General features: G+C 38.3%; 1 protein-coding gene across 12 annotated transcripts in view; it reads right to left on the bottom strand.

Moving 5' to 3' along the window:
- Nucleotides 1-25,134, bottom strand: part of SLIT2 (slit guidance ligand 2) — a 194,515-nt gene that overhangs the window by 17,739 nt on the left and 151,642 nt on the right. For 5 of the 12 annotated variants that reach the window (XM_068149265.1, XM_068149266.1, XM_068149269.1 and 2 more), the window contains 14 exons: nt 22,200-22,343; nt 20,644-20,787; nt 19,543-19,709; nt 18,558-18,690; nt 16,616-16,684; nt 14,201-14,272; nt 13,893-13,964; nt 13,412-13,483; nt 10,925-11,088; nt 8,716-8,748; nt 7,973-8,097; nt 7,741-7,838; nt 6,259-6,398; nt 3,761-3,787 (listed from right to left, as the gene is read on the bottom strand). In XM_068149265.1, the coding sequence (XP_068005366.1) occupies nt 3,761-3,787; nt 6,259-6,398; nt 7,741-7,838; nt 7,973-8,097; nt 8,716-8,748; nt 10,925-11,088; nt 13,412-13,483; nt 13,893-13,964; nt 14,201-14,272; nt 16,616-16,684; nt 18,558-18,690; nt 19,543-19,709; nt 20,644-20,787; nt 22,200-22,343 (1,460 nt within the window). The remainder of the gene's footprint in view (nt 1-3,760; nt 3,788-6,258; nt 6,399-7,740; nt 7,839-7,972; nt 8,098-8,715; nt 8,749-10,924; nt 11,089-13,411; nt 13,484-13,892; nt 13,965-14,200; nt 14,273-16,615; nt 16,685-18,557; nt 18,691-19,542; nt 19,710-20,643; nt 20,788-22,199; nt 22,344-25,134) is intronic. The other 7 variants (XM_068149271.1, XM_068149275.1, XM_068149276.1 and 4 more) reach the window with 4 other exon arrangements.

Raw genomic sequence — 25,134 nt, 5'->3', positions numbered from 1 at the left:
CAACTTTACTGAACTGGTATTGATTTTGCTACAGGAGAGTAATTGGGCCATGGCTTAGATTATTATTGGCACACACCTCTGAAATCTCTGGTGTGGTGGATTTATTGAGGAGTGTCTCAGCCTGTCTAGTTTTTAATTATCCCCCACACATACCTCCCTGCAGGTACTTATAAAACACAGGATGCCTTAGAGTACACCGCATCTTAGTGGCCATTGCTTGATGGCCCTGATACCTTCTGAACTAGGCTGAAAGGCAAATCATCACAGGGGCACTTGAAAAGTCTTAACTCCCAAGTCACAGCTGTGAATGCCCCATAGGGGCTGAACCTCAAACCAGAAGCTTAAGTTTAAAACAAGCTTACAATTCTGAAAAATGTTCATTTCCAATCTTGTTAGACTGCCTGGCCAACTGCTGCAGCCAAGAGGCTTGCAACCAGCGTCAGGTTTTTGAGATTATGACTGGACTTTGATCTGAATACTCAGTACAAAAGTGTAGACTGAAAAAGAAGAGAAATGATTCAAGAACCCAACTTGTCTTTAAAAGCCAGGGCTCTGTGCTGTAACAGCATAAAAGCGAGGGAAGCTTCCCCTGGCATCTGCAGACTGTGTGCACTGGGAAGTTAAGTCAGAACCATATCACTGGAGTGCAGTTTAAGAGTGTGAGCAGCTAGTCTGGGGAAAGAAGCGGGAATCCAGGAAGGACATGGTGAACATGACAGCCCATGGATGTGAAGTATCAATGTAAACATGTCAGGTTTATGTAATGTGCAAGCTTTCATTATAAAGAAGGAGTAGCATTCATGATAGACTGGCACACAGGAGCAGCAAAAGCAAACCCAGACAAATCCAAAACATGGAATCCAAAATATGTACCTCAGAAACTGAATTTCCGAACGAAACTATAAATACCGGGGGGGGGGGGGGGAAGGCAGAACATCCCAAGTAGGAGGTGCTCAGTGGTACTGCTAACAGGTTTGTATTCTGAATAGATGGTTACAATAACAAAAAGAGAACTCTGCAAAAAAATTAATACAAAAGATAAGTAAAAATATGGAGTCTGAACCACTGAAGGATAGTCTCCTGACAAAGCAACACTTCTTTTAGTGCAATGAACAACCAATGTGCTATTCAGCATTACCTGAGTCAAGGTGAAGGGGAGAAAGCAGTTTTGTTAAAAGGAAATTATAGTGATGGAAGTGAAAGACTCGGTGAAGGAAATACCAGATTTACCAAGTTAGGCTCCTTGGCTTTCCCTGATCTGCATAGCACAATGTAATGCTTTGGAAAAAAAACCACTTCAAACTAATGAAAATGATTGTGGAACAAATGTCTCAATTGAAGGAAGTCTGACACCAATGTGTGTGTGCATTCCCCTATTCATCTAAGAATATTGTAGCTGAGGCTTTTGTAAGAGCTTGGTTCTGCAATTATGTTTCTGAAAAAAAGGGAACATTTCTGTATGCAGGAAAATAAGTAACAGACTAGGTTGTTTAAAAATAAGCAGTGGATAAAGTGTCAGAAATCCTATGAAAAGCTTCCAAAGTTTAATTAGAATCAGCAGTAACTCTTTGTTAGACATCTTGCTTAATTAATCCAGGGAGTCTAGACTCGGGTATGGAGTAACACTGCAACCAGTGGAACTTTGCATGGTCGACAGAGTTCAAATGAACACAATCCTCCAAGGTCAAGACCAGAATACTTACTGAGATTTTGCAGCCAGCCAATCGAGGGTGACTCAGAGTTAAACAGCAAGAAATTGCTATCAAGTACTGATGACCAGCTGGGTGTAATCCTTGAGTAGCTAACCAAAGTTATGTTTGCTACTTTCACAAGCAGTTTATATTTCTTCTGTGTGTTAACTCACTCTTATGTGAGAATCCCAGGCTGAAAGTGACCTAAAGGATGACCTTGTCCAACTGCCCTTGGCAAAAGCACAGTCTAGACAAGATGGCCCAGCACCCTGAGCAGCTGAATCTTAAAAGATGTCCGGTGGGGAATCCACTGCCCTTGGAAGATTATTCCAATGGCTGATGGTCCTCATGAAATTTTTTCCTCTTGTGTCCAATCAGAATCTCCACAGGAGTAACTTGTACTCATTATTCACTGTCACCTCCTTGTGAAAAAGGGAGCCTTTGTAGCCACCCTCTAAATATTGGAACATGACGATAAGGTCACCTCCTAAACTTTCTTTTCTCAAGGCTGAACAGACTCTTAACTTCTTATTTGCCATAATAAAGAGACATGTAGTGCAACAAATAATGAGGAACAATGCAATGAGGTGAAAAAGGTTTTACATGATTCTGATTTTGAATAATTGGGCAGTAAATCCAAAATACAGTCAACTAAAGCAATGTCAGCCACTATACTTCTGAATGAAGAGAAGAGCTCGAATAGAAATGGACGTGGGCTTCTGAATATAATAGCACATCCACAGTTCCAGGAAAGCTTACTAAGGAAACAGGCTCAAAATCACAGCAAAGTTTATTATGAAATTAGAATAAAACCTAGAGATAGAATGCAAAAGAAATTATGATCAGTTTTAATTCTCAAAAAGAGGGTTTTGCTGGAAGACTTATTTGCTGTTCCAACGCTAAAATAATACATTATAGACTTCCTGGTAATGGCTGGAACAGCAGGACTGTGTCTTTGTACCTGTATGTCCATTCCACCACCTGAGTTTGGTTGCTATACACTGTGAGTCAACTTCTGCAGCATTTGTGGTCTATCAGTTAGGTATTGTTATCTGAGTCTTTAACTGGAGGTCTCTGTTTAATTAATTTTGACTCAAATACCCAACAGAATGCAGGAACTGTTGGAAAATGTCAGTGCTCTGAGTTGAATTTGTAAGAATTATTCAGCAAATGTCTAAATTAATCAGCATCAATGGTATAATTGCAGCTTTGCTCAGCATGTTATTTAATGGATAATGAATATATTTTTATTACTAAGTACTATCATACTGCTTTATACACTGCACAACATTTGTATCAAATCAATGGCAAATACGCTATGAGGTGATTCATTTGCTGTTAAAACTAAATATGTGCCTTCATAAATGTGTCCTCACTGCTTATCTTAGCTCTCATAATGCATGGATGATCAGATTGCACAGAAAGTGGTTTCTCTCTCAGTGAGAAAGGTGACAGGCAGAAACTTAAAAGCCAATGTAAAAATCAAGAGCAGCCTGTTAGTGTCTTAAATCCCTTCCCTACTACCTTTCTTGTACCAGAGCCTCGGCTTAATGTGTTCATTTCAGTTTCTTTCGACATTGACAGCAAATAAAGCCACAGAAATGATGAGCAAGAAGATTGCCATTTTATACTCCATCATATTTTTCAGTACCGTAATCTCACAAAGAAAATAAAGAAAAACACTGCTATAAACCAGAGAATACATTAGAAGAGAACCGAGCTATGGCTTTCAGGTGGTGAGACTGAAGACCTCAGAAGATGACCATGTAAACTTTTTTTTGTTAAACCTATCAGTGGCTGCAGAAGTTTTTAATACATCTGGAAAAAAAAGACAGTAAAGGTAGTATTTAAAGCATTCCTGCATGCTAGTCTGCATCTTCAACAACATTCTTTTGACATGTATTCACAGCAAGAGCCACGTGCCTAATGTGAGGATTTGCAGTGAGCTTTCTAAATTATATCTATCGACAATTTATTTGATCATTTGTAAGAACTGAAATCCATGCACCTTTAAGGAAAGGAAAGTGAGAAACTAAAGTAAGTGAAAATAGGCTTAAAAGACAACTGACCTTTTTCCACTTCATTCAGATTAGCAGCTTGCAGTGACAAAGACAGAAGAGACAAGAGACTTTTTACATTGTAATACAACAGCATAGCACATTAAGCTAATGCACAACTATAGCAGCAGAGAGGTTGGTATAGCAAAATGAAGCAAGCTTCAGAGTCTCACCTACAGCAGAGCAAAACAAACAGAGAAGGTAAAAAGTACATGCCACTGATGGCATAAGAAAGGTTTTACTTCTGGATCAGTTAGATCTGTGATCTAATGACTGATGATAATGAGCAAGAGAAATGATCATCTGTAATCTATAGAATGCACATAAAATGATTGAAGTTTACTAGACTGAGATTAAAATAAAGGAAATGATAATGTTAAGAGAATAGCAAGGTTAAAGAGTGCAGGACATAGTGAAGTATTTAAAGTGTTTTATTTCTCAAGGTTTCATCAGACACTTGAGTGTCTGCTGACTCCGTTTGCTGACGGCTGTTTCACAGGTACAGTCTGTGGTCTTAAGAAAGCTCATAGCATAGTGCAACTACCATCCTTTGGTTTTCCACCTGTAACTGTGGAGGTAATTATAAAGCAGGCAAAGGGTCTGGATTCCCAATTCTGAAGCAACAACAAAACAAGCTTTTTTGGGTGTGTTGTTAAATCGACACTGCATGCTTGAGAGGTGAGGTTGTTCAAGGCATTATTGGAGAAGTCAAGAAGTGACTGGTTTTGCACTGCAATATTCTTTATGACTTTGTTTGTTTGTTTTTGGTAGTATTACACAAATTACCAATAATGATCTCCTTTTTGCTTTACAATGTGGATGTATAAAGAAATGCTACAACTGCTGTTTCAGCTGCAGATATAAAATACAGCAGGCAGACTTAATCAAAGTTTTGGGCTTAAGCACATATGAACAAGTCTATAAGCAGTCCTTCCCATGGCAAACTGTGAATACAGCAAGTTATTGACTCTAGCAGTGAAGTGCACCTAGAGCAGCATCAAAATGAATGACACAGGTAGAAACTCCTGCAAAGCTGCAGAGGAGGAATGCACTTGCAAATGGATTGTCTGCTGTCTAACAGATGTATGGAAACTCTTAGCATGAAGCCACTGACAGGAGTATTGGACTGATGTGAGTGGTTTGCTTTCTTCCAGCCTACACAGTCGAGTATCTGATCCCACTTTTAAAGGAGATAGCAGCCAGGAGATAGCCAGGAGATAGCCAGGTGAGCTGAAACTTGACTCACATCCACCTGAGATAGAGGAGAAATACCAAACACCCGTCTCTATTTATTGATGCTGTCACCTGTTACTGGTTTCTAAGGCCTGAAATGTCAGTTGCACTCAGGCATGAAGGTACCAGTACTTAGCAAAAGATAGGTCTCTTCTGCCAGATGTGGATCATCCACTTATGTCAAATGCCTTATTATGGCTACTGTAAATCTGTATTGCTGTAGGTATTGTAGCTTATTCTGTATGGGAAATTTCTACCAAACATTTGCCCAGCATAAGTACCTGATGGATACAGAGATTAGATTTATGGAGCTGTATTTCCTGTACTTGTGTTCCCTCATGCTTGCTCAGTGAGGGCTTCCAAGGTTTAGATACTGACTTTAAATCTGAATAGTATAAAACACTCATGCAATTCCACAGGTTGTAGAACTAATGATCAAATTACCTTGAATTAAAAAGAAGTTAGCTGTGTTTTCAGTAAATGAAATTAACACTGGAGTTAATTATTCCTCTCAGTTTTCCAGAGCTCAGATCTGGCTGACTGCTTAAAGTAAAGATAAGGGATGACTGGGTAGAGTTAATTCCCATGTTATGATGGATTTTACATTTCCTTTTCACACACTTGAAATAATGGGTTTGTGAATTTAAGATCTGTATTCTCTTAGTGGTCAACTGGTGGAAAAAAACAGTTCTGTCTAGTTAGAAAAACTATAAAAAGATCAATGTAAACAATAGATCTTACTTTCTCTCTGTGGTGCTGTTCTATCCATCCTCTATTTCCATAGAGGTGATGACAGCAAGCAAGAGACCCTCTGTCTCAAAGAGAGAGGAATGCTTTGGCCTGGCTGCCAGCTAACAGAAACCAATAATTAGATACTCTCTAATGATTTGTGTGTGTGTTTGTGTGTGTGTGCTAGAACAGAAAGCATCACACTCTTCATTTCTGGATTAATAATGAAGGGCAGGACAGAATTCAGGGGCACCCATTTCAGTTTCCTACCGGCACAGACAAATCCTCGTCTGCCCCTGTTATTAACATGAGGAATACACAGGATTGAAGTAGGATAATTTCCTAATTTCTGCAGCTAAAGAGCTTCTTCACTGGGGTGTCTTTGTAAGATCAACAGTAGGGAGGGACACATTTTGAATGAGTCTGTAAATATCAAAATGCAGCAACAAGGGCATTGTAAAGTAACTCCTCATTGACCTACCAACTGGAAAATATTACTGTTTTGCTAGGACTTCTTGAATTACCTGCACTTTCTCTTATACTCCTACCTGTATATTCAGGTGGACAAAGGCAAGTATAGTTATTAATTCCATCCACACATGTAGAATTATTTTCACAGTCATTGTCTTCACAGTCATCAACATTTACTTCACAGTTTTCACCTTCAAATCCATCTGCACAAGCGCACCTGTAATACAGAAAAGAAAACTAACCACCCGGGCATTTTGGCTGGGGAGACCAGACAAAGAGTTCTGTAACCATTAGGTACAATAATTTATAGTGACTATACCACAAAGAAACATTTATATTAGGTAGGAAGAAAAAATATATAATAAACATTATCAAAATACTCTTCCAAACAGTTTTAAATGTGTGCCTTCATCTTCAGTTTAAGGATCTTCTCAAAGGAAATTGCTGAGCATGCCTTTTGAAAAGGGTGCTACCTTTGTAAGATTAGTGTAGATTTCTTAAGGAAAAAGATCCTTTTCTTTATGATTCAGTGAAATGCACCAATGTGAAGCTCTGTCTGACATTCCCTGCACTATACCTGCACTGGTAGATAAAAGCAAAGCCTGCATAAACTCCTCAAAGCAGGAGTTCCTTTTGCTTTTGTTTGTACGAGACACTAACATCAAAACAGAGAGTAAAGGTACAAGATCACTCAAGCCTGACTGCACATACATTCTCATGGAACATGCACCAGCTATAATTTCTGCAGCTTTCATTATGAGATTGCTTTGATTTTCAAAATACCTAGTGTTTAAGCAAATAAATGAGCAGTGTCACATTCTGAGACATGACTCTGTCACCTGAAATCCTCGCAGCACAGTATTAAGATGTATGTGCTTAATTTTTAATAGAAAACTGTTGAATCTCTGGGCAGAATTTGGATTAAAAAAAATGAGAATAATGTCATAATGAATTGCAGGATAATGAATTGTATCTTTCTGAAGTGTCATTTCTAACAAGCTCGAGGTGTAGATTATTAAATGACTAATAATTTCTCATAAGAACGCTAAAGAACTTTATTTCATAATTCATGAAGTACATCTGGAGTAATTGTACTGTGTGATTAAATAACTCAAGATTAAAAATGCTCACAGCATGTTTATCTGCTGCCATAGTGAGTTTCAAATGAATCATTAATTTTCTGTTTCACTGGGATTTACATTTTATCATTTACATGCTGTCTGTGGAAGTAATACACACGACAACAGATGAATTGTGAGATTTTTTTCAGCAGGGATCTAGCTGGCTATTAATTACCATAATGGAGTCAATACTATGTTGTCTTGACCTGATATGCCTCAACTAATCACAGCCATTTATTATTGTTTTTAACAGTTCCAAAGCGCTAAAAGCTTTCCAAGGACAGCAGCTTGTTCTGAAAACTTCTGAAGCGCTGACAATCTGCCTTTGTGGTGCATTCACCAGCGAACACGGAGACACCAAAGACTAACAACAAAACTATTTCAGCATATAAAACTAAAGAGTTTTCCATCCTCTTATTACAGTTGAAAGCAACCTACCAGAACCCATCTCTTTCTCCTTCTTTCAAGTGACAGGTTCCGCCATTGTGGCACGGGTTACTAATGCAAGCGTGAATGGGGACATCGCAGTCCTGACCCTACGCAGGGAACAACAATTGCAGTTTCAGAAGAGAATGGAACACGACTGGAAGAAAACCAACTGAAACTTCACAGTTTTTAAACAGAAGCTTACATTTCAGTAAGCTTTTTCCTCTCTATTTTTAGTACCTACCTTGAAACCATATGGGCAAGTACATCTGTAGAAGTCAACGGGATCATTGTTGCAGGTGCCATCATTTTTACACGGATTTGATAAACAGGGGTTACACTTAGCAAGAATATTAACATCCACAGGGCCTTAAAAACACAAATTGGATAGTCAGAAACACCTTCATTTATATTTGACAGGCTGTATCTGCCCTACTGCTTTAAATTTGAAAATGAAAATTGTATTTTAGTCTCTATGGTTTTTCTGTATTAACAGAATGCTTCACTGTCCTTAATTCTTCTGACATGACCAAATAAATTTGGGGTTGGATTTTTGGTTTAGTTATCACTAAACAGCTGATCCTGAAGTGCTTCCCACATCACATTATCTGAAACCTGTATGATTTTGATCCAAGATAACAGGGCACTTTTACAGAATCACAGAAACATTCAGGTTGGAAAAGAGCCTCAGAATCACCAAGTCCAACCCAGAACCCTACTCTACAAAGTTCACCCCTAAACCATATCCCCAAGCACCACATCCAAACAACCTTTAAACACATCCAGTTAGATAATTTGCAGACCTCACAACCCATACAATTTGTCAAATGATATATAATGAAGAGTGAGCTGTAAATTCACCACAAGGTAAAACAAGCAGCAAACATGCATGACGTAGGAGAAAAGTTTGCTTGAGGGACACAAAAGGAAGGTCAGAAGGTCCATTCTTAATCACATCACCTGTTCCAGATTCATTTATAACCTTACCTGGTATCAGAAAACCACAAGGCCCTGGAATCTCTAGAAGCAGGGCATGGATGGTAAAGGGGTTAAAAGTAAAAGATTGAGAATCTGTTAGAGGCCACATTGAAAAAAAAAAGAAAACAACCCACCCATAAGTGTAGGAAGAGAACTGAAAGCAAAACATACTAAGGAATGATTCTTGGATTAAGAAAAAATTCATAAAGTACAGTGATTTTATGGGGGTTTACAACTGAGATGAGACTGCATTTTCAAATGCTCTTTTCCACTGGTAACTGTTCATTATGTAAGTAAAATTCAAGCATCCATTTTGCTTTCAGCCAAATCCAGAGGCACCGGTAAGAGGGAATTACACATTACTCTCTTCCTGTAAATACATACAGTAGCAGAACTTCAAAAGCTGCTCTGCATACAGCCTTCTCACTCATCAGAGCCTAACATTTGGGTCCTAATAGGAATGTAGCATCCTCCTAATTTCTATTCAGCAGTCCTTTTTTAAGCAAAAGATAAAATTACTTATCTTTTAGTAACAGACACATAATGTCTAACAGGGCCATCATGTTACTGAAAAGCTGCTGATTTGCAGTCTGTAATTATGAGCATCTTCCTAGGACAGTGGCAGGGAAATAATTTTCTCTCAAAGGTATCCATAATACCAGATCTCCACTCTTGGAAGTGAAACAAATACAGTTCTTACCCTGCATGATAATATAAAGGATATGTTTTCTGATGGGTAAGAGGGAGTAAGATATGCTTTCTGGATTGTCTGATAGAAACATAACAAAGAGGTAATGCAGGGGTGATGCAGTTTTCAAACTGACAGAACTGGAAAGTAATCAAACAGGTTCATGCAAATATTCTTCCACTTATATCCCTACAACAGTATGCCCTAAGAAGATATCTGCAATAAAGTTCAGTGGAAGCTTGCAGAGAAGATGATCAGACTGGCCAACAAATGTCCTGTCTGAAAGCAGACTAGGAGACTTTGCAACACATGGTGCCATATGCAACGAACAGTGGCCTGACCTCGGAGATGTGCTGTTGACAAATTGCAAGGAGGATTTTTAAAGGGAGGGACAAGCCACTGGCATCACAAGCAACAAAATGGATTGCAGTTTTTGACTGAAAGCTTCAGGAAAGAAGACTAAATAGGATAAAGTAAGTAAGTAAAGAAGAACTTCAGCTGAGAAACTCTGACAAAGTCCCATTGCTCTTTTAAGGAAGAAATTACAAAGGGATGAACCTCACCTTTGAAGACTCATTAACAGATGAAGTCAAATCAAAGATTGCCTAGACTGTGAGAATGAGTAACTTCAATGTAAGATCAGCTTCATCTGATGTCTCAGGTAAACCATAAGATTAGAAATGGCTTACAAATAGAAGCACACACAAAGATGGATGGTTTCTTCTTTTTCACTTGGGGTTTTCAATGATTATACATCAGAACCATGAGAAATGAAGGTAGAGCAGAAGCTTTCTGTGCTTTCAAAATATTTTATAAGGAGGAAATGGATGGAGTAGAGAAAGATTAAACAGTAAAACAAACCAAGTTCTCTCTACATTTGAGTAAAAAAGATACTTTTCTAACCAAAAAAAAGCCAGGTTCAGCAAATAGACCTAGGAATGAATGGACAATAATACAAATTGTGATGTAAGTGCCAGCAACGTTGGTACCAACGTGGAGACAAATACTCTTGGTCCAAGACCTGAGAAGCATTTTAGAATGAGCCCTCTAGAGGAAATCACATCCCTTTATCTACATGTTTGGGGGTTTTGTTTAGTTTCATACTTTCTTCTGAAAAATCAGAGGAAGCATTGATGCATTTTATTGTGGACTGCAAGGATTAGGGATGTATTTAGGGTTTTACTGCAAGCTGTCTGAAGGAAACATGTAGAGGCTTAAGCTGTATTTCAAGACTGAGACAGTGACAAGCATCTATGTACATCTGTGTACTGAGGAACACTGTACTGCAAGTTCAAAGGCCTTTTTCCTCCATCTGTTTGCAAAGAAGTAGGTGTTGAAGTCTTTAAAATAAAGCTAGTTCCTGAATGGAACCAATGAGTCCATCCCTAAGTATATGGAGGAATGATGACAAGGCTGAGTGAAGATGCTCTAATTATAAATGTATTTAGAGCACACGGGATTCTTATTTCACAGTTCAACTCTCTAAAAATTAGAACCTGACACTTCAAAGAGAGAAATCAAAACCAGTACCTTGGCAAGTAAATTTTTTAGAAGGAGTTGTGAGCAGCAGCTTATCTGCCATTTCTCCAGGACCAGCACAACGTGCAATACCAGGTTCTTTGTACTCTGATTTTACCCAGTCAGATAGCCACTGCATGTTACAGTCACAATAAAGAGGATTTGCTCCGATAGCCCTGTGGAAAATAGAGAACACACAGTGAATAAAGTCAAGAGAGGTTGCTTTTAGAAAGAGAAACCAGAAAACAGCTTGTTCAAAATTCTAAACCACAAACTCCACCAAATTGACTGTAAGAGCATGAAGTGTCAGGATTGGGTTCTAAAGCTTGAAGTGACAGTTTTAGCAGCAAACTTGGTCCAGAAATGTATCTATTCTTAGCTGCATTATGTGTGAACTTTGGAGAGGTAATACTAAGTAGGCCTGTTTGGCTGTTGGTATGGAGTGGCCAATTCGCTGCACCAGCAGAGTGAAACCGATACTGGGAAATTAAGTTAGTGAGAATAAAGTGTTTGTTCCCAAGCAGCCAAGGCAACCTCAGCAGGTTCCACCCTGATATTTTTCCTTTTCAGTTTATGGCTCCCAGGCTGGTACAAACCATCTGTTTCTAAGCTTCCAAATTTGATTTAATTATTTCCTCCTTGGAGCTCTCCCACTGAACTCACAGCTATGTGCAGAATTCTTTAAGAGGTCTCCCGTGCCTAAGTAAATAAAGCTACATTATCCTGGCTTTGTGGTAGTTACATAAGAATTGTCTTGTTCTGAAAGCAAAACTATTTCTTGAAATAAAAAGAATAAAAACTATTAAAAAATAATCTAGCTAGACATTTTCAGAAGTGAGTTCTGTAAAGGCTGCTCAAGCTTCTATTTTCTGCACTAGATACTATAAATACTCTTAAAACCATGAGAACAATGATATATTGTGTGGTTAATGTGGAAGACAGCAGCATTGTGCTATTCTATGAAGATGTACTCATATTCCTTTTAAGAAATACAATCGTCAGAAACCCCTCAGCAGATAATCTTGACGTGCACACTCTATCAAATGGCAGTATTAGAACATCCTCCTTCACCAGATGTTTCAGTACTTTTTTTTTCAGGTTGTTCCACAGCTTTGGCTCAGGGGATCTTCTAGAGACACAATGAAATCTTTGGCAAGCAAGCAGAAGCAGTAGAAATCACCACTGCTGAAATGTTCTTTTCTGCCACATTGACCAGGAAGCCTTCTCTTAATTATTGCTACATGCAGCCAAACACAAGAAAATATTGTTCAGTCTAGCTTAAGGCAGAGCCATAACAGAAATCAGACATAGTGATGAGGAACTTCCCATGCAAGGAGAAACACCTAGAATTTGTCCACTCTGGATTTGCAGGACTGAATATTAGCCTAAACTGAGGTATGCTAAAATCAGAATGTTAGCAAGGATAACTGGTCATTAAGGAAAAAATAACAGCAATAATCAAATCTCTGCAAGTTTCACAGATGTTTCGTGCAGATAAGCTAGTTAAATAGTGGCATTTGAATAAATTATCAAGGACTTAAAGCTTAATCAGTACCATCAATTCTATAAGAGATGGCAAATTAAAGGTAAATTATATAAACTGAACTAGAAACAGTGAAATTTTAACTGCAGCTGTTCAGAAACATAAACCTCAGATGTATCTAAAGGCACTAGGCAACCCACTGCTCAACTGCAAACAAAGAACTAGCAACTATGCATGGACACAATCAGTTTTACAGATAGAAACCTTGATCCCACTGAAAAAAAATTCACATTTTGACATCAGATGCCTTTTATTTAATGTCAACTTGCCAGAGAGTGACACAGAAACACAGAATAATCTAGGGCACTCTTGGAGGTTATCTAGTCTCACCCTCCTGCACAAAACAGGGCTTAAATTCAGAGCAGGGTTGCTCAGGGTTGTGTCCAGCTAAGCACTGAAAATCTCCAGGGACGGAGATTCTTCCCTTCTTTGGAAAACTTCTTCCAAAGCTGAACAGCCTCACAGCGAAGAATTTTTCATTATGTTCAAACTTCCCTTATGGCAGCTTGTGACTGCTGACTCTTACTCTTCACTGTGCACATCTGAGAAAATACTGTCTGCATCATTGTTGCAATCCCTTAGAGACCTAAAGACTATTAGGTCCCTCCATGGCATCTTCTTCTCCAGACTAGGTAAGTCCACCTCCTTTAGCCTCTCTTCCACAGCTCATATGATCCATCTACCTCCCCATCTTGCTTGCCCCTACCCTAGATTTGCTCTAGTTCATACATGTCTGCTCTGTACTGTAGAAACTGAACAAATGTGCCAGATGTGGCCTTAGCAGGGTCAGGCAGAAGGAAGAAACCTCAGTCACCTAGCTGCACGCTTTCCAACTCAGCCCAGAGCATCTTCATTGCCCAAAGGGCACACAGCAGACATGTTCAGCTCACCTTTACGTTTTGTCTTTGCTCAGCTAAACGTAACACAAAAAATACAGTTACCATCTGAATACTCACAGGTGTGATAATGCTGAAAGATCATTAAAAGCTCCTTCAGGAACAACAGAAATATCATTGCCGTGCAAAGACCTTCAAAGCAAATGAACAGAATAACACAAGTGCATACAAATCAGCAAGGAGGGTTTGCAAATTTCATCTTCTGTACAAAGTTTTCAGCTTTTCCTACTTTTCCCCTTCCAGTTGCTCAGCGTTCCCAGCTGGGCTTGGGTGTTTTTGGTGTTGGCTTTTTTTTCAAGGTGCAACTGGAAGTGTACTCATAATTTGATGCATTTTTATACAACGTTCATCAGGGTCACATAACTTCTTGTGAAGTGTTTCCAGAGTATACTTCCCCAGAATGAAGCAGCTTAGATTTTTAGGGCTATGTAATTATCACTTCAGTATGTCAGAGGTTTTAAAAATCTAGTAACCAATTTGCTATCTGCAGTACAGAAAGAAAAATCCTGGAAAACAGTAATGCTCAAACAATAATACTTACAACAGCCTAAGTGACTTCAAGCCATCAAAAGTCCGTGCAGGAATACACCTCAGGCGGTTGTAACTAAGAATTCTGGAAAGACACATGGAACACAGTCAGCAAGTACATCAGCCATTCAGGACCAACATAGAGCATGACCACAGCCAGCTTGTGCCCACATAGCTAGTTAGCAAACAAGTTATTTTACAGCCTCCAAAACAAGCAAGCTTTAATGTAAACTAAATGGCCTTTGTGTCCAAGACCAAAAAACAAACCCCAAAACACACCATAAAGCTTCCAAAGAGTCACCATTACATGTTTGAACTTACAAGGTGAGCAGCTGAGTCATGTTGCTGAAGCTCTGATTAGAAAGAGTGCTGATTCTGTTGTTACTTAAATCTCTATAAAAAATAAATGTAGAAATTCAGACCACAAAGTGACTGCCCCAGTGCTACAACGCTGCAAGTTAAGCTGACAGACACATTATTTCATTAGTGGCAGCATTACCATCACGGGCATCGGTAGGGAGAGCAGCACATACCTTTATTTTCACATGCCATATACAAGCCCAGCAGACATTTAGCTTGATCAATGAAAAGCATTTTCATTTCAACACAGATGAAAAAGCAGCGCAATGCATTCTTGCACAACAGCAATGTCCATCATGCTACTGAGTTAATAACGCAGTGCTACAGGAGCCCAAGTACAGAAATGAAAGTGATGTTTTAAATTGGAAATCTTTCTAGTCACATCCCTAATGACACCTGAGCAAAATCATAATACTCTACTTAACACTTATATGCTGAAGACATCAAAGCCCAGAGCTATTATTATAAAGAACACTATCCAAGATTTATAGAGAAAGCCTTAACATCCTTCTTCTTGTTCAATATTCTAATAAAATCTGAGCATAAGTATGATGGAAGCTGGAGTGGGATGCTGGTAGCTTCAAAGCAGCTTTGAAGAAACTGCATTACATGTCAATACTGCTTTTGCTTTATTTTCCCATTGTGCTTTAGCTTTCACTTTATGACTATCCCACTATTGTTTGCTATATTTTGTGGTGAAATACAGCATTTGGTTCTGACAGGACCTTGAGATTTTAACCAGAGTGCTGTTGAACAGCTATGCTGCTTCAACTTCCCTGAAAGTGTTCAGGACAACTGACTCATAATAGTAAACAGGGTGATCTAGTCAGAAGAGAGAGAAAAAGCTAAAAATAAACAACTTTCTTTGTTAATCTGGAACTCAGGAAACTTGTATGTAATTCCTTGTTTGGTTAGAGAAGAACTATACATGGTGGTTTGGTTTCCCAAATGCAGCTGCGGAACATTCTCAACTTCACAACAGCAGCAGGAGGACACATTCAGATGAGATTATAACAACTTGCCCCACAGGTCTGACTGTTAATGCTAATTTTATTGGCATTTTATTTACTGTTAATCTATAATTTGTTGTAGTCTATTTGTATGCTAACTTGGTTTTGTGCATTTTCTGATTAGGAGATAAAGTTACCTGATTTCTGGCTGTATCTGTCAAAAATAAACCATGATCTAGTCTCTGTGATGGAAGCCTTGCCAGTGTGCCTCTAATTAAACTCATCTCTAGACACAGATGCAGTCTGCCCTAATAGTGCTACCTCACAGCCCAATCTTTACATTTGCTTCTTGTACTGAGCCTCCACAGTTCCTCTCTTCTGTGGTGCAAGTCAGATCTTGTAAAACTCCTGTAAACAAGCCACAAAGTTCTCCTAGATGTTCTACCCTGGATACCTCTGAGATGTTGTTTGCAAAATACACCCCCCCCCAGAATTTGTGATCTTGACCACTTTAGTGTTAAACAAGTGAGGAAAATAAAGGATATCAGGAGCTTGGTTTCGAATGCCAAACCATTTTCAATTTATGCAGTGAAGCTCTAAACTCAGTCAAAAAGAAATGTAGAGGATTTCATTATTCCTCTCCACTGTTTACTCTGATTATAACAAAACCACAAACTGCTTTCAGAATGTTGCACAGTTCAGCCTCAGCTGGTATAAATTTTTATAGTCCTAACAAAGGCCATGCAATCACAGCTCTTTACGGGGACAGTCTTCCTGTTTCTCTCACTGTACTATTACAAGATACAGAAATCATATCAAATAATTCATGAAATAGAGGTAACAAATTTTAGAGCAGCTAGTGATCTGCCTGAACTCACAGAGAGAGTCAGCAATAAAGTGGAGAGTGAGGTATTCCTGACAAGCTCTCTTCCTGGGTCACTAAGCAATATATATTGTGGGAGAAACAGAAGGGGTTACATTCAAGCGTTCCAACAGCTGCAAGTGAAACATACCAAGGAGTGAAGCATGTCACAGAAAGTTTCCTATGTAAATGAAGTAATTCTAGTGCCTTTATGGAGCTGCACAACAAAATGCTGTATTACACTAACACCTTGCCCCAATTACCCTAACTCTGTAAGATGTTCCATCTCTTCTCAGGTTAAGTATAATTTCTGCTTATTTACTTTGTGTAAGCACTGGAATGAAATACCTCTTACGAAAAACTGTGTGTAGGATGTGTTAAGTAGAATAAAATATCCTTCACTGTAAAATGTGGCTGGGTGATATACTTACTAAAATATAGATTTTATGTTTATTTTCATATAACTAACTTGTAACTAAACCCAAGTATAACTGAGTAGGGTGTTTTGGTTTGTGTTGGTTGGTTTTTCATTCCAGTACAGAAAATTGCTCTAAGACTACTTACATGAGTGTTAAATGCTTGTAGTTGGAAAGCTCCTTTGGAACAAGGGTAAACTGATTTCCATCCAAATAACTAAAACAGAAAATTAAAACACAGAGCATTAAGTTTTTCCTTAAAGCAGTAGCATCTTCATCCACTAATCTTCCAATCCAACAGTCAAAATTAGTAACAAATACTACATACCATCCCCATTTTGTAAGAAACCTCGCTTACAAATGTTGACTTCTTTGTTCTTCTGTTTGGTTATATTATGGGTTTTTTTTCCCCCATGAGGCATGCCTCCTTTAAGGCTGCTTGCCAAATCCAACGTAAGCATCAAACTTACTGAGACACATACACCGTGTTAACGGCGTTACATAAATGCTGGTGACTGAACCATGGGCTCATAAACTATTTAAAAAGAAACCAACAACACTGAAACTTTGTGAAGGAGTAAGTATGCTGAGAAAATTCTTTAGCTTCATTAGTACTGAAGCACACAAGTATCCACTTGGCTGATAAAAAGCCCTCCTTGTTCAAATGAAGCAACTATTAAGATATTTTATAAAACACATGAAGAGTACATCTTGGAAGGGTTATGCATGCTAATGAACAAGAAGCATCACTCAGTATGCGACTGCTAACAGGAACCACCTCCATTATCCTTTTGAAAAATATGCTAAATTGCATGCTTAGAGACTAATTAAAGCATACAAAATTGTACACAAATGAGTCTTCAGTCACAGTCAGGGTTCCACTTGCAATTCCAGAAGTATCTCTCTTTAGCTGCATAGTTTTACATTGTATTGATGCCCTTACATTATTGCATTGCATTTATAAAACCAAGCTACATTTAATTAAGTCATCTTCTACAGAAGGAAAAAACAAAACAGTAAACAACACCACCACAACCTAATGAAGTTATAGGTTTATATAGCTGTGTGCCAATTTAAGTTCCTAATAATCGCTCTTCATTAATGCCTGAAGCCTTTTGGCTGCTATTAGGCACTAAACCAGCGGCACACATGTCTTCTATATAATACCAACTGGTAAAATAGTAAAACTGCTTGTCCCTTACAGTGCAGAGTTAGGATGTCTTCTGGAAATGCATGACATTAAGCAGTTGTTATGAAACCTTAGTCATGAGTGCTTGCCATGTGTAACAAACCCCTGTTTTTCTTGTCAATAATTTCAGTGTCTTTCAACCTTCTGACTTACCTGATCAAGATTCAGAACAGATGAATAACCCAGTTTTTGAGTTTATATTTTTCTCTTAAAAAATGAGTAACATTGGGCCATCTAATCTTAGGAGTATCTTATTCAGTCACCTTCAAACAACATATAATGTAGCACGCTCCTACTGTCCATCTGCATATCAGAATGACATCTTTTCATAAAATGAAATCTTGATCATTTTTCTCTTATAAAAATGTATGAGACTAATAAAATTTTGCAGACTGTCTAATATTGGCTATATGACAAGTAATTCTTTCCATTAAAGTCCTTCTTTGTGAAATGACAAACCTGTGTGTACTATGAAGGTCTGTGAACACATTAATGTATTGTTTTCTTTTTGCCTTTTTATGTACTTTAAACAGTTGGACACAGACTGATCAGATTCACTGTTGCCCAGAATCTGAGCCCATTGTAACTCGATATCCAGGTTCAGTATATGGTGGTCCAATGTTGGGGATGTAAATTCTGAGAGTGATTACAATTTTTATACATATATATTTTCAAAGCTTGCCAGTGACACGGTTCATTTTGAGATTTACAGAGCATTGCTAATTTAAATTCAACCTCAAACTTCCCAAGACGCTCTGCAAGTCTTTCTAAAGCAGTACATGAACACATTTCATCTGGTGGTCTCAGTCTCGTTCTTCATTTTCTTCTCTGCTCATTCTTGAACCCGACAGTTAAAACCTGACAATGGCCTTCACAGAAGGGAGAGAAGCATGCTACTTACAGTTCAGTTACATCTTTTGGGATGCCTTTAGGCAAAGCTTTTAGACCTTTGTTGCTGCAGCGAACGACGGTGTCTAGACAAGTACATTCTGCAGGGCAGCGGGACAGTGGAGAGCAGCTATTGTCATCATTTCCTGGTTAATACAAACAAATAGATTCTGCTATACAGATGTCAGCACAGTGTTATCAGTAATATCCCACCTGGAATTCCTCTAAGCAAACATGATAGTTCTGCGTTATGATATCTCTAGGTAGGGAAAATATTGTCATCTCTGCAAAGCGCTGCTCCAGGAATTTATATTCCAGGTGACATTTCATTTAGCACAGTGCAGGTTTTCTATGTAAAAATGATATTATTCCCATATTTGTCATAGGTTGAGTTAAACTACTGCAATATTATATGGAAAAAAGTATTATTATTAATGAAAGAATAAAACTTAAAATGAAGGGTACAAAAGCAAAATATGTGCTGTTTGCCAAAATTAACAAACTAGTAAAAATAAACACCATAAAGGAAAGTTCCAGCCTTGAAACACTGACAAATTAATAACAAAAGATATGGAAGCACATGTGAGAGATGCAGGATAGCAGTCTTAATTTTTATTAAGTGTTGAGGAAGGGATAACCTAAGCAGAAAGGCTTGTCATTTGTTCAAGGGACTTCAAAAAGTGCTTGATTTAATATTTTCAAATGCTGATGCTTATCACTGGAACTACAAGGTGATCAATTTAATTTTTATAGTCTCTCTAAATTATGATTTACAGATTCTGAACAGAGGCAAGACAAACTTTAGAAAGTAGATCCACAATAGCTGTGTGCTTGCTGATCATCCAAAAGAGGGTGGGGGATTTTTAAACTGATGTAGAAACCGATTATGAAGTGCAGATGGAGTCATTTAAAGTGTAACACTTTGGGATCTGTGGGAATCACATAGCTATACACAAGAAAATAGAAATGATCAGAAGTTCAGAATTTAACTTTCTTACCATCATCACATGTAAAATCCTGAATTGCCACATCCTGGATGGGGATCTCTTTGAGGAAGTAGGGCTTTTGGCAGCGAGGGTTCCCTGTCACAATGCGTTTCTTCCTTAGCCAGTCTCCAAGCCATGCAAGATGGCAGTTGCAGTTGAAGGGATTGGCCAAGAGGTTTCTGAGAAGAAATTTGACTTTGGATGACACCATTTTTTTCCATCCTAGGCACTCTATGTTCAAAAAGCTAGGCTTAAATATAATTTTTTTAAAGAATGCTATCTACAAACTATAGGTGAAAGCTGTCATTTAGGCTCTGGGTGGTGAATCTTGATACAGCTCATTTAGAAATAATTTAAAACTGCCAAAGTCCTGACTTGTTGTCAAGCCACTTTGTACTGATAATGCTATAATTTCATATAGAGATGAAGGCTGATTACTTTACATTATTAGCTTTAACCTGACAACAGCCATTCCATTAATTTGTCATCTCAAGATTTCCATCTTTTATTTGCTCCAGAGAATAAGTTTCCTATCTAAAGTGACAGCTGAGTTGATTACATGCCAGTTATAAAAATGAATTTACTTCTAGAAGCCTCAGTACTTTTGGCATCTCCTTACTTCAGCACAAACCTATTGACATTCCCATTATTTATAAACATGTCACCCTTAATATGCACAAATTAGTCACCTGGTGCAAAGTGTCACTTTTTAAATAAAAAGGGGATTAAGTACTTTCCTGAATAATGCTACCTACAAAAAAGCATTTTTTCAGTAAATTGACTGGCAGCTGTGCTCACCAATTTCCCCTCCCTTAAATGACATCACCTTTAAACAAAAAAGAAGCTTTTTTTTTTTTTTTAATAGAAAATGAGACTGCATCTTCATTATAAACCATGCCTGGATCCTCAGTAGGCTGGAGAAATGTAAGGTAATAATTGGACACAAAGACAGACAACATGATGATTCTACCAGATGTCAATAATTTCTCAGGCTCTTCTGGAAACCAGTCTAAGGCTCCATCAGAGGGCACCCTGAAAACATCCTCCTCATGTGTCCAAGATGATCCAGCACATAAATTTTCTTGGGTAAGGTAAAACATGAACAAAACTTACAAGGTAGAGAGTGAATGCAGCGTATCGAAGGAGCCAGGCGCCACAGTGGTGATCTGATTGTCGTACAGCGAGAGCAAGCGGACTGAGCTCAGCCCTGTGAAGCTGTCGTTCCCCACACAACTCACACGGTTGCTCCTCAGCATCCTGAGAAAGGAAGCAGCAGCATTTCGTAGCTTTGCCTGAGCAGAGGCCAGAGCAGAAGTGGGGCCAAGCAGTGTGACTCTGAAGAGGAGTTCCTCCAGTGGAGGAACCATGAGCACAGTGAATCCTGCATTGCCTGGCACCTCACTGAAGGCACTGGGTGCAGTGTGTGTGGCGAGGACACAGCAAGGTGGGCAGGTGGCTTTTACAGAGTGAAGAAATGTTTCCCCTAAGCATATATTTTTTTCCTTTCAATACCAGAATCAGTAATTCTGAGTTTGTTAACTGGCAATAAATAACACTGAGCGAAATTCTCCAAACCAGAGATACACAGCAATCCCCGCTTCATGTTGCATAGCTTAATGATTCCAGAACTGCTGCTTCCACAGAGCAGAAAGTTCTACCAGCTGACCTCCTCCTGAGGCCCCTTCAACTCAGACTGGCTTTGGATAATTTCTAGAAACCACCTCTACTACCTTCTCAAGCATTTCAATTAAATGAAATCAGGCTACCCTGCCTCCTGCTCAGCAGGACTCTAAGACTGAGTGTAACTTTCAGAATACTAAGCAGGAAAATCTCTCATATTTCTGTATACAAGTTTTGAAGTTTGCTGTTCTTCAACTTGTCCATCAATAAATGAATACTTGTTCCCCCCATGCTCTTGGTCTAAGGGTAGCTGTTTCTGACAATTTTAGCAGTTTTGAATGCAAAGTTAGAAATGGTTGGCCTGATTTATTAAAAATACCTAGTGGTATGGATAGGCGAAGCCCTAAACCCCCTTCAGTCTTGTCTCTGCTTTGCTGATCAGGACAGACTGACTGAAAGATGCCAAGCAGCTGTGGATTGTATAAACCTTTTTTTTTTTTCAGTGGAAAGAGCTTCATGGAAAGAATGAAGCTTTAGTGCTTTTACTTCTCTCTTCACTGTTGAAATGACATTAACATTATTTAGGAGAGAATCATTTCCCACATCTCAATATCCACCAGAATACTTTTTTTCTCCTTGGGCAATATTTCCAGTAATTGTTGAGCTGAATTGAACCAAACTCCATTACGTAAAATTTGTAATTCCCATGCAAAATTCTGTTACTTTGAAGCAGATGATTATTCTCATTTCCACTTCTGAAGGAGATGTTTATCCACTCTCAATTTCTTCATCGTTTTATAAGACTCATCATTTATGTAACCACAAGCAAAAATTTCAGCTACATTATGTCTGTAATTGGTAATGAATGAATTCATGTAACGAACGATAACATTTTTGTGCATAGGAAGAAACACTAAGATATCCTTGAATAATCCATAGCAAATCCTTCCAAATATTATTTATTTGTTTTTTAGGACAGATAGAATATTACTTAAAAAAAGTTAACTGGCAGAAACCAGGAATAAAAGTATCCCAATCGTGACACTTACAGCGTTTTGAGACTTTCTAGTCCTTTGAACATTTTGTGTCGAACACTTTCCAAGCGGTTGCTCGTGAGCAAGAGTTCATTTACACCAGAGGCTCCGTCGAATGCGCCTTCCTCAATATCTGTAATCTTATTATTGCTCAGGTTTCTATTACACATTTACAGAAACAGGGAAAAAAACAACATTTTCTGTTTTAAATACCCTAAACAAATGCTGCAGACTACACAGATTTCAAGGTACTGAGCTGTTGCGTAAAAGCAGCAAAGAATGCATTGTGCGACTTCAAGCCAGTAAAAAACAAATCCAATGCCCTGCTAAGCAGACATTTTTAAAGCAATCTTTGCAAGATGTTTGTGAATTTACACAGTCCATGCTGCCACCACTCAGGAACATCATTTCACAACTTTGAACTTTGTCAGTAACTACATTTTTTTTCATGCCTCCATTATTAGTTGAATTAATATAATGAAATGGTACAGTATGAGTAACAGCAAAACTAACCACTCCAATTTCATCTTGGTAGACACAAATGTAAGAAAACAGCATGAACAGCACCATATGTAAAGGCAATGTGTGAATACAAACACTATATGACATGTAGTAGTTTGTGACATTAGTTAAAAAGGGGGATTTATAAGCAAGATTGCTCATTTATCTGCAATTTGCATGCAAAGTAAATCACAATGTGGGAAAAGGCCCTAAAATATTGCAGAAATATTTATGGTTTTAAGTGGAAATATGGAAATTACCTCCCAAATGGGTAGTGTCTGTACTCTATATCCCAAAGCACCCCTACTCAATATTTCCTTAAAGATTTTTAGCATGATTCTTGCCCTCTTTTCCTTTGTTTCATCTAACTGCTTACCATATTACAGAAGTACACATCTACACATTAAAGCTCGTTGCAATACACAAGTGATTTTTAAGGTCTTAGTGCTCTGAGCCAATGTTAAATGAAGTAAAGCTAATGGTTTTTTTTTTATTTGATGAAAGTAATGGTGTTGGGAAGAAAAATCAAACATTATTTGATGCATTTTTCAGAGCAGCATTTCAAATTGTCAGATCAAAAAAGATATCATCTGTAGAACAAAAATTCATACACTTCCTAGATTGAATGGGTGTCATTATCCAAGACACAGAAAACAAGTAGTTGTTGTGACCCAAGTGCAGGACTCAACATTTGGCCTTTTTGAACCTCATCCCAGCGGCATTGGCACATTGATCCAGCCTGTTTGAATCCCTCTGTAGAGGCTCACTAGCCTCCAGCAGATCAAGACTTCTGCCTAAATTGATGTTGTCTGCAGATGTACTGAAAGTGCCTTTAATACTGTTGTCCAGATCACTGATAGAGATACTAAACAGAACAGGCACCAGTACGGAGCCCTGGGGAATGCCACTTGTCACTGGCTGCCAACTGGGTTTAATTTCTTTCCCCACCACTCTTTGGGCCTGGCCATCCAGTCATTTTTTACCCCAGCAAAACTTCTGCCAGTTTAAGCAATGAGCAGCCAGTTTCTCCAGGAGAATGCTGTGTGAAATAGTATCCAAGGCTTTATTACAGTCTAGGCAGAGAACATCCACAATCATCATGTCCATTTAGTTTCACAGGAGCTGCTCTGTCTCCTGTAAAGGGTTGCACAAGACTGGAAACAAGAAACTTATTATTTTTCATCTCAGATGGCTTATGTGTGTCAAATACTTTGTTTCCTAAAATATTATTTGTTCCTCATGTAACATGGATACTACTTCACCCACTTCACAGGAACATTTTAAGGATTAATGTTGCATGGCTAATCAATGACACAGCACATACATGTGCTTTCTTACTGATGAGCTATCACATCAGTTAAACGTTTAGGCTCCAGTTTTTCAATGTCATCTGTGCAGAAATACCTTAACATCCATTTCAACCTCCAGAAGATTTATGAGCTCCAAGAAAGTATAGAATTCATTTGTATTGGTGTCTCTAACATCACTGCCTCACTGCTTTCCAGTCACTCTGACTCTCTGAGTTGAAAAACGTTGTAATAACTGATAACTATATTAGGAAGTTACTGAGCAGTATTATTAGAAATGTTAGCTTTTCATTAATGTTTTCTCAATTCTGCCTTTCCTCAATTATGCAGATTTCTAAGCTCTTGGGAGTCCCAGCAGACAGCTACACTGAGACTGATTAATATTTTTCCTCTCTTTGGTCTTGAACACCTTCTGAACTGAAAAGCAGCAAAGTAGCTTTGGACGACATGAAATGTTTATTAAGCTGTCTTTATAACCTGAAAATATGCAATTACTGACATTATATTCTCCTTTCCTTAAATGTGAACAACTGATATATGTGTGTTCATGTGGAAGGATGGCACATGGAGTATCTGATTTATTTCAAAAGTACCTTGTAGATGTCAGAAGACCTAAGCTGAGATCCTTCAAGAACAAAGAAAACTCTACTGTACAGCACCAGAACCCAGTTGTGTAGGAAACTCCTACTTTCTGTTTTGAAGTATCTCAGCCCAGTTAGAACTGGCAAGGTGTACTCAAGTAGACAGGTCAAAAGCAAAGCTGCTTTTTGGTTTGTTTTTAAATCTTTGCTTACTAACAAAAAGGGGGGGAGAAATCAGTGATAATTATTTAACTAATTATGATCATGACAGCTGCCAGCAAGGATCTGAGCAAGGCTAACAATAGTTTTAGCAACACTCCTTCTCCCCTTGAGGTTTGGCTCATTGGTACTGTAGACTGATCCTTTACAAATCGTAGGAACTTGGTGACTACAAAGCAGTGCAACGTTTTCATTAATCTTATCTATTTTTACTTGCATTTTCCTTCACTTCATCTATGTTTGGATTTAATCCTCAAAAGATTCAGCACAGAGTCACTAAGTCTAACTAAATGATCTACCCTTAAATATGCCTTTTACATGAGAAAGAAAAGAAGTTTTTAA

This window comes from Melanerpes formicivorus, unplaced genomic scaffold (genome assembly GCF_026170545.1).
Source record: "Melanerpes formicivorus ecotype bairdi unplaced genomic scaffold, bMelFor1.0.p_v2 SCAF_18, whole genome shotgun sequence".
NCBI lineage: Eukaryota > Metazoa > Chordata > Aves > Piciformes > Picidae > Melanerpes > Melanerpes formicivorus.
Note: the sequence above shows the minus strand (reverse complement) of the source record. Positions and strands in the feature narration are given on the sequence as shown.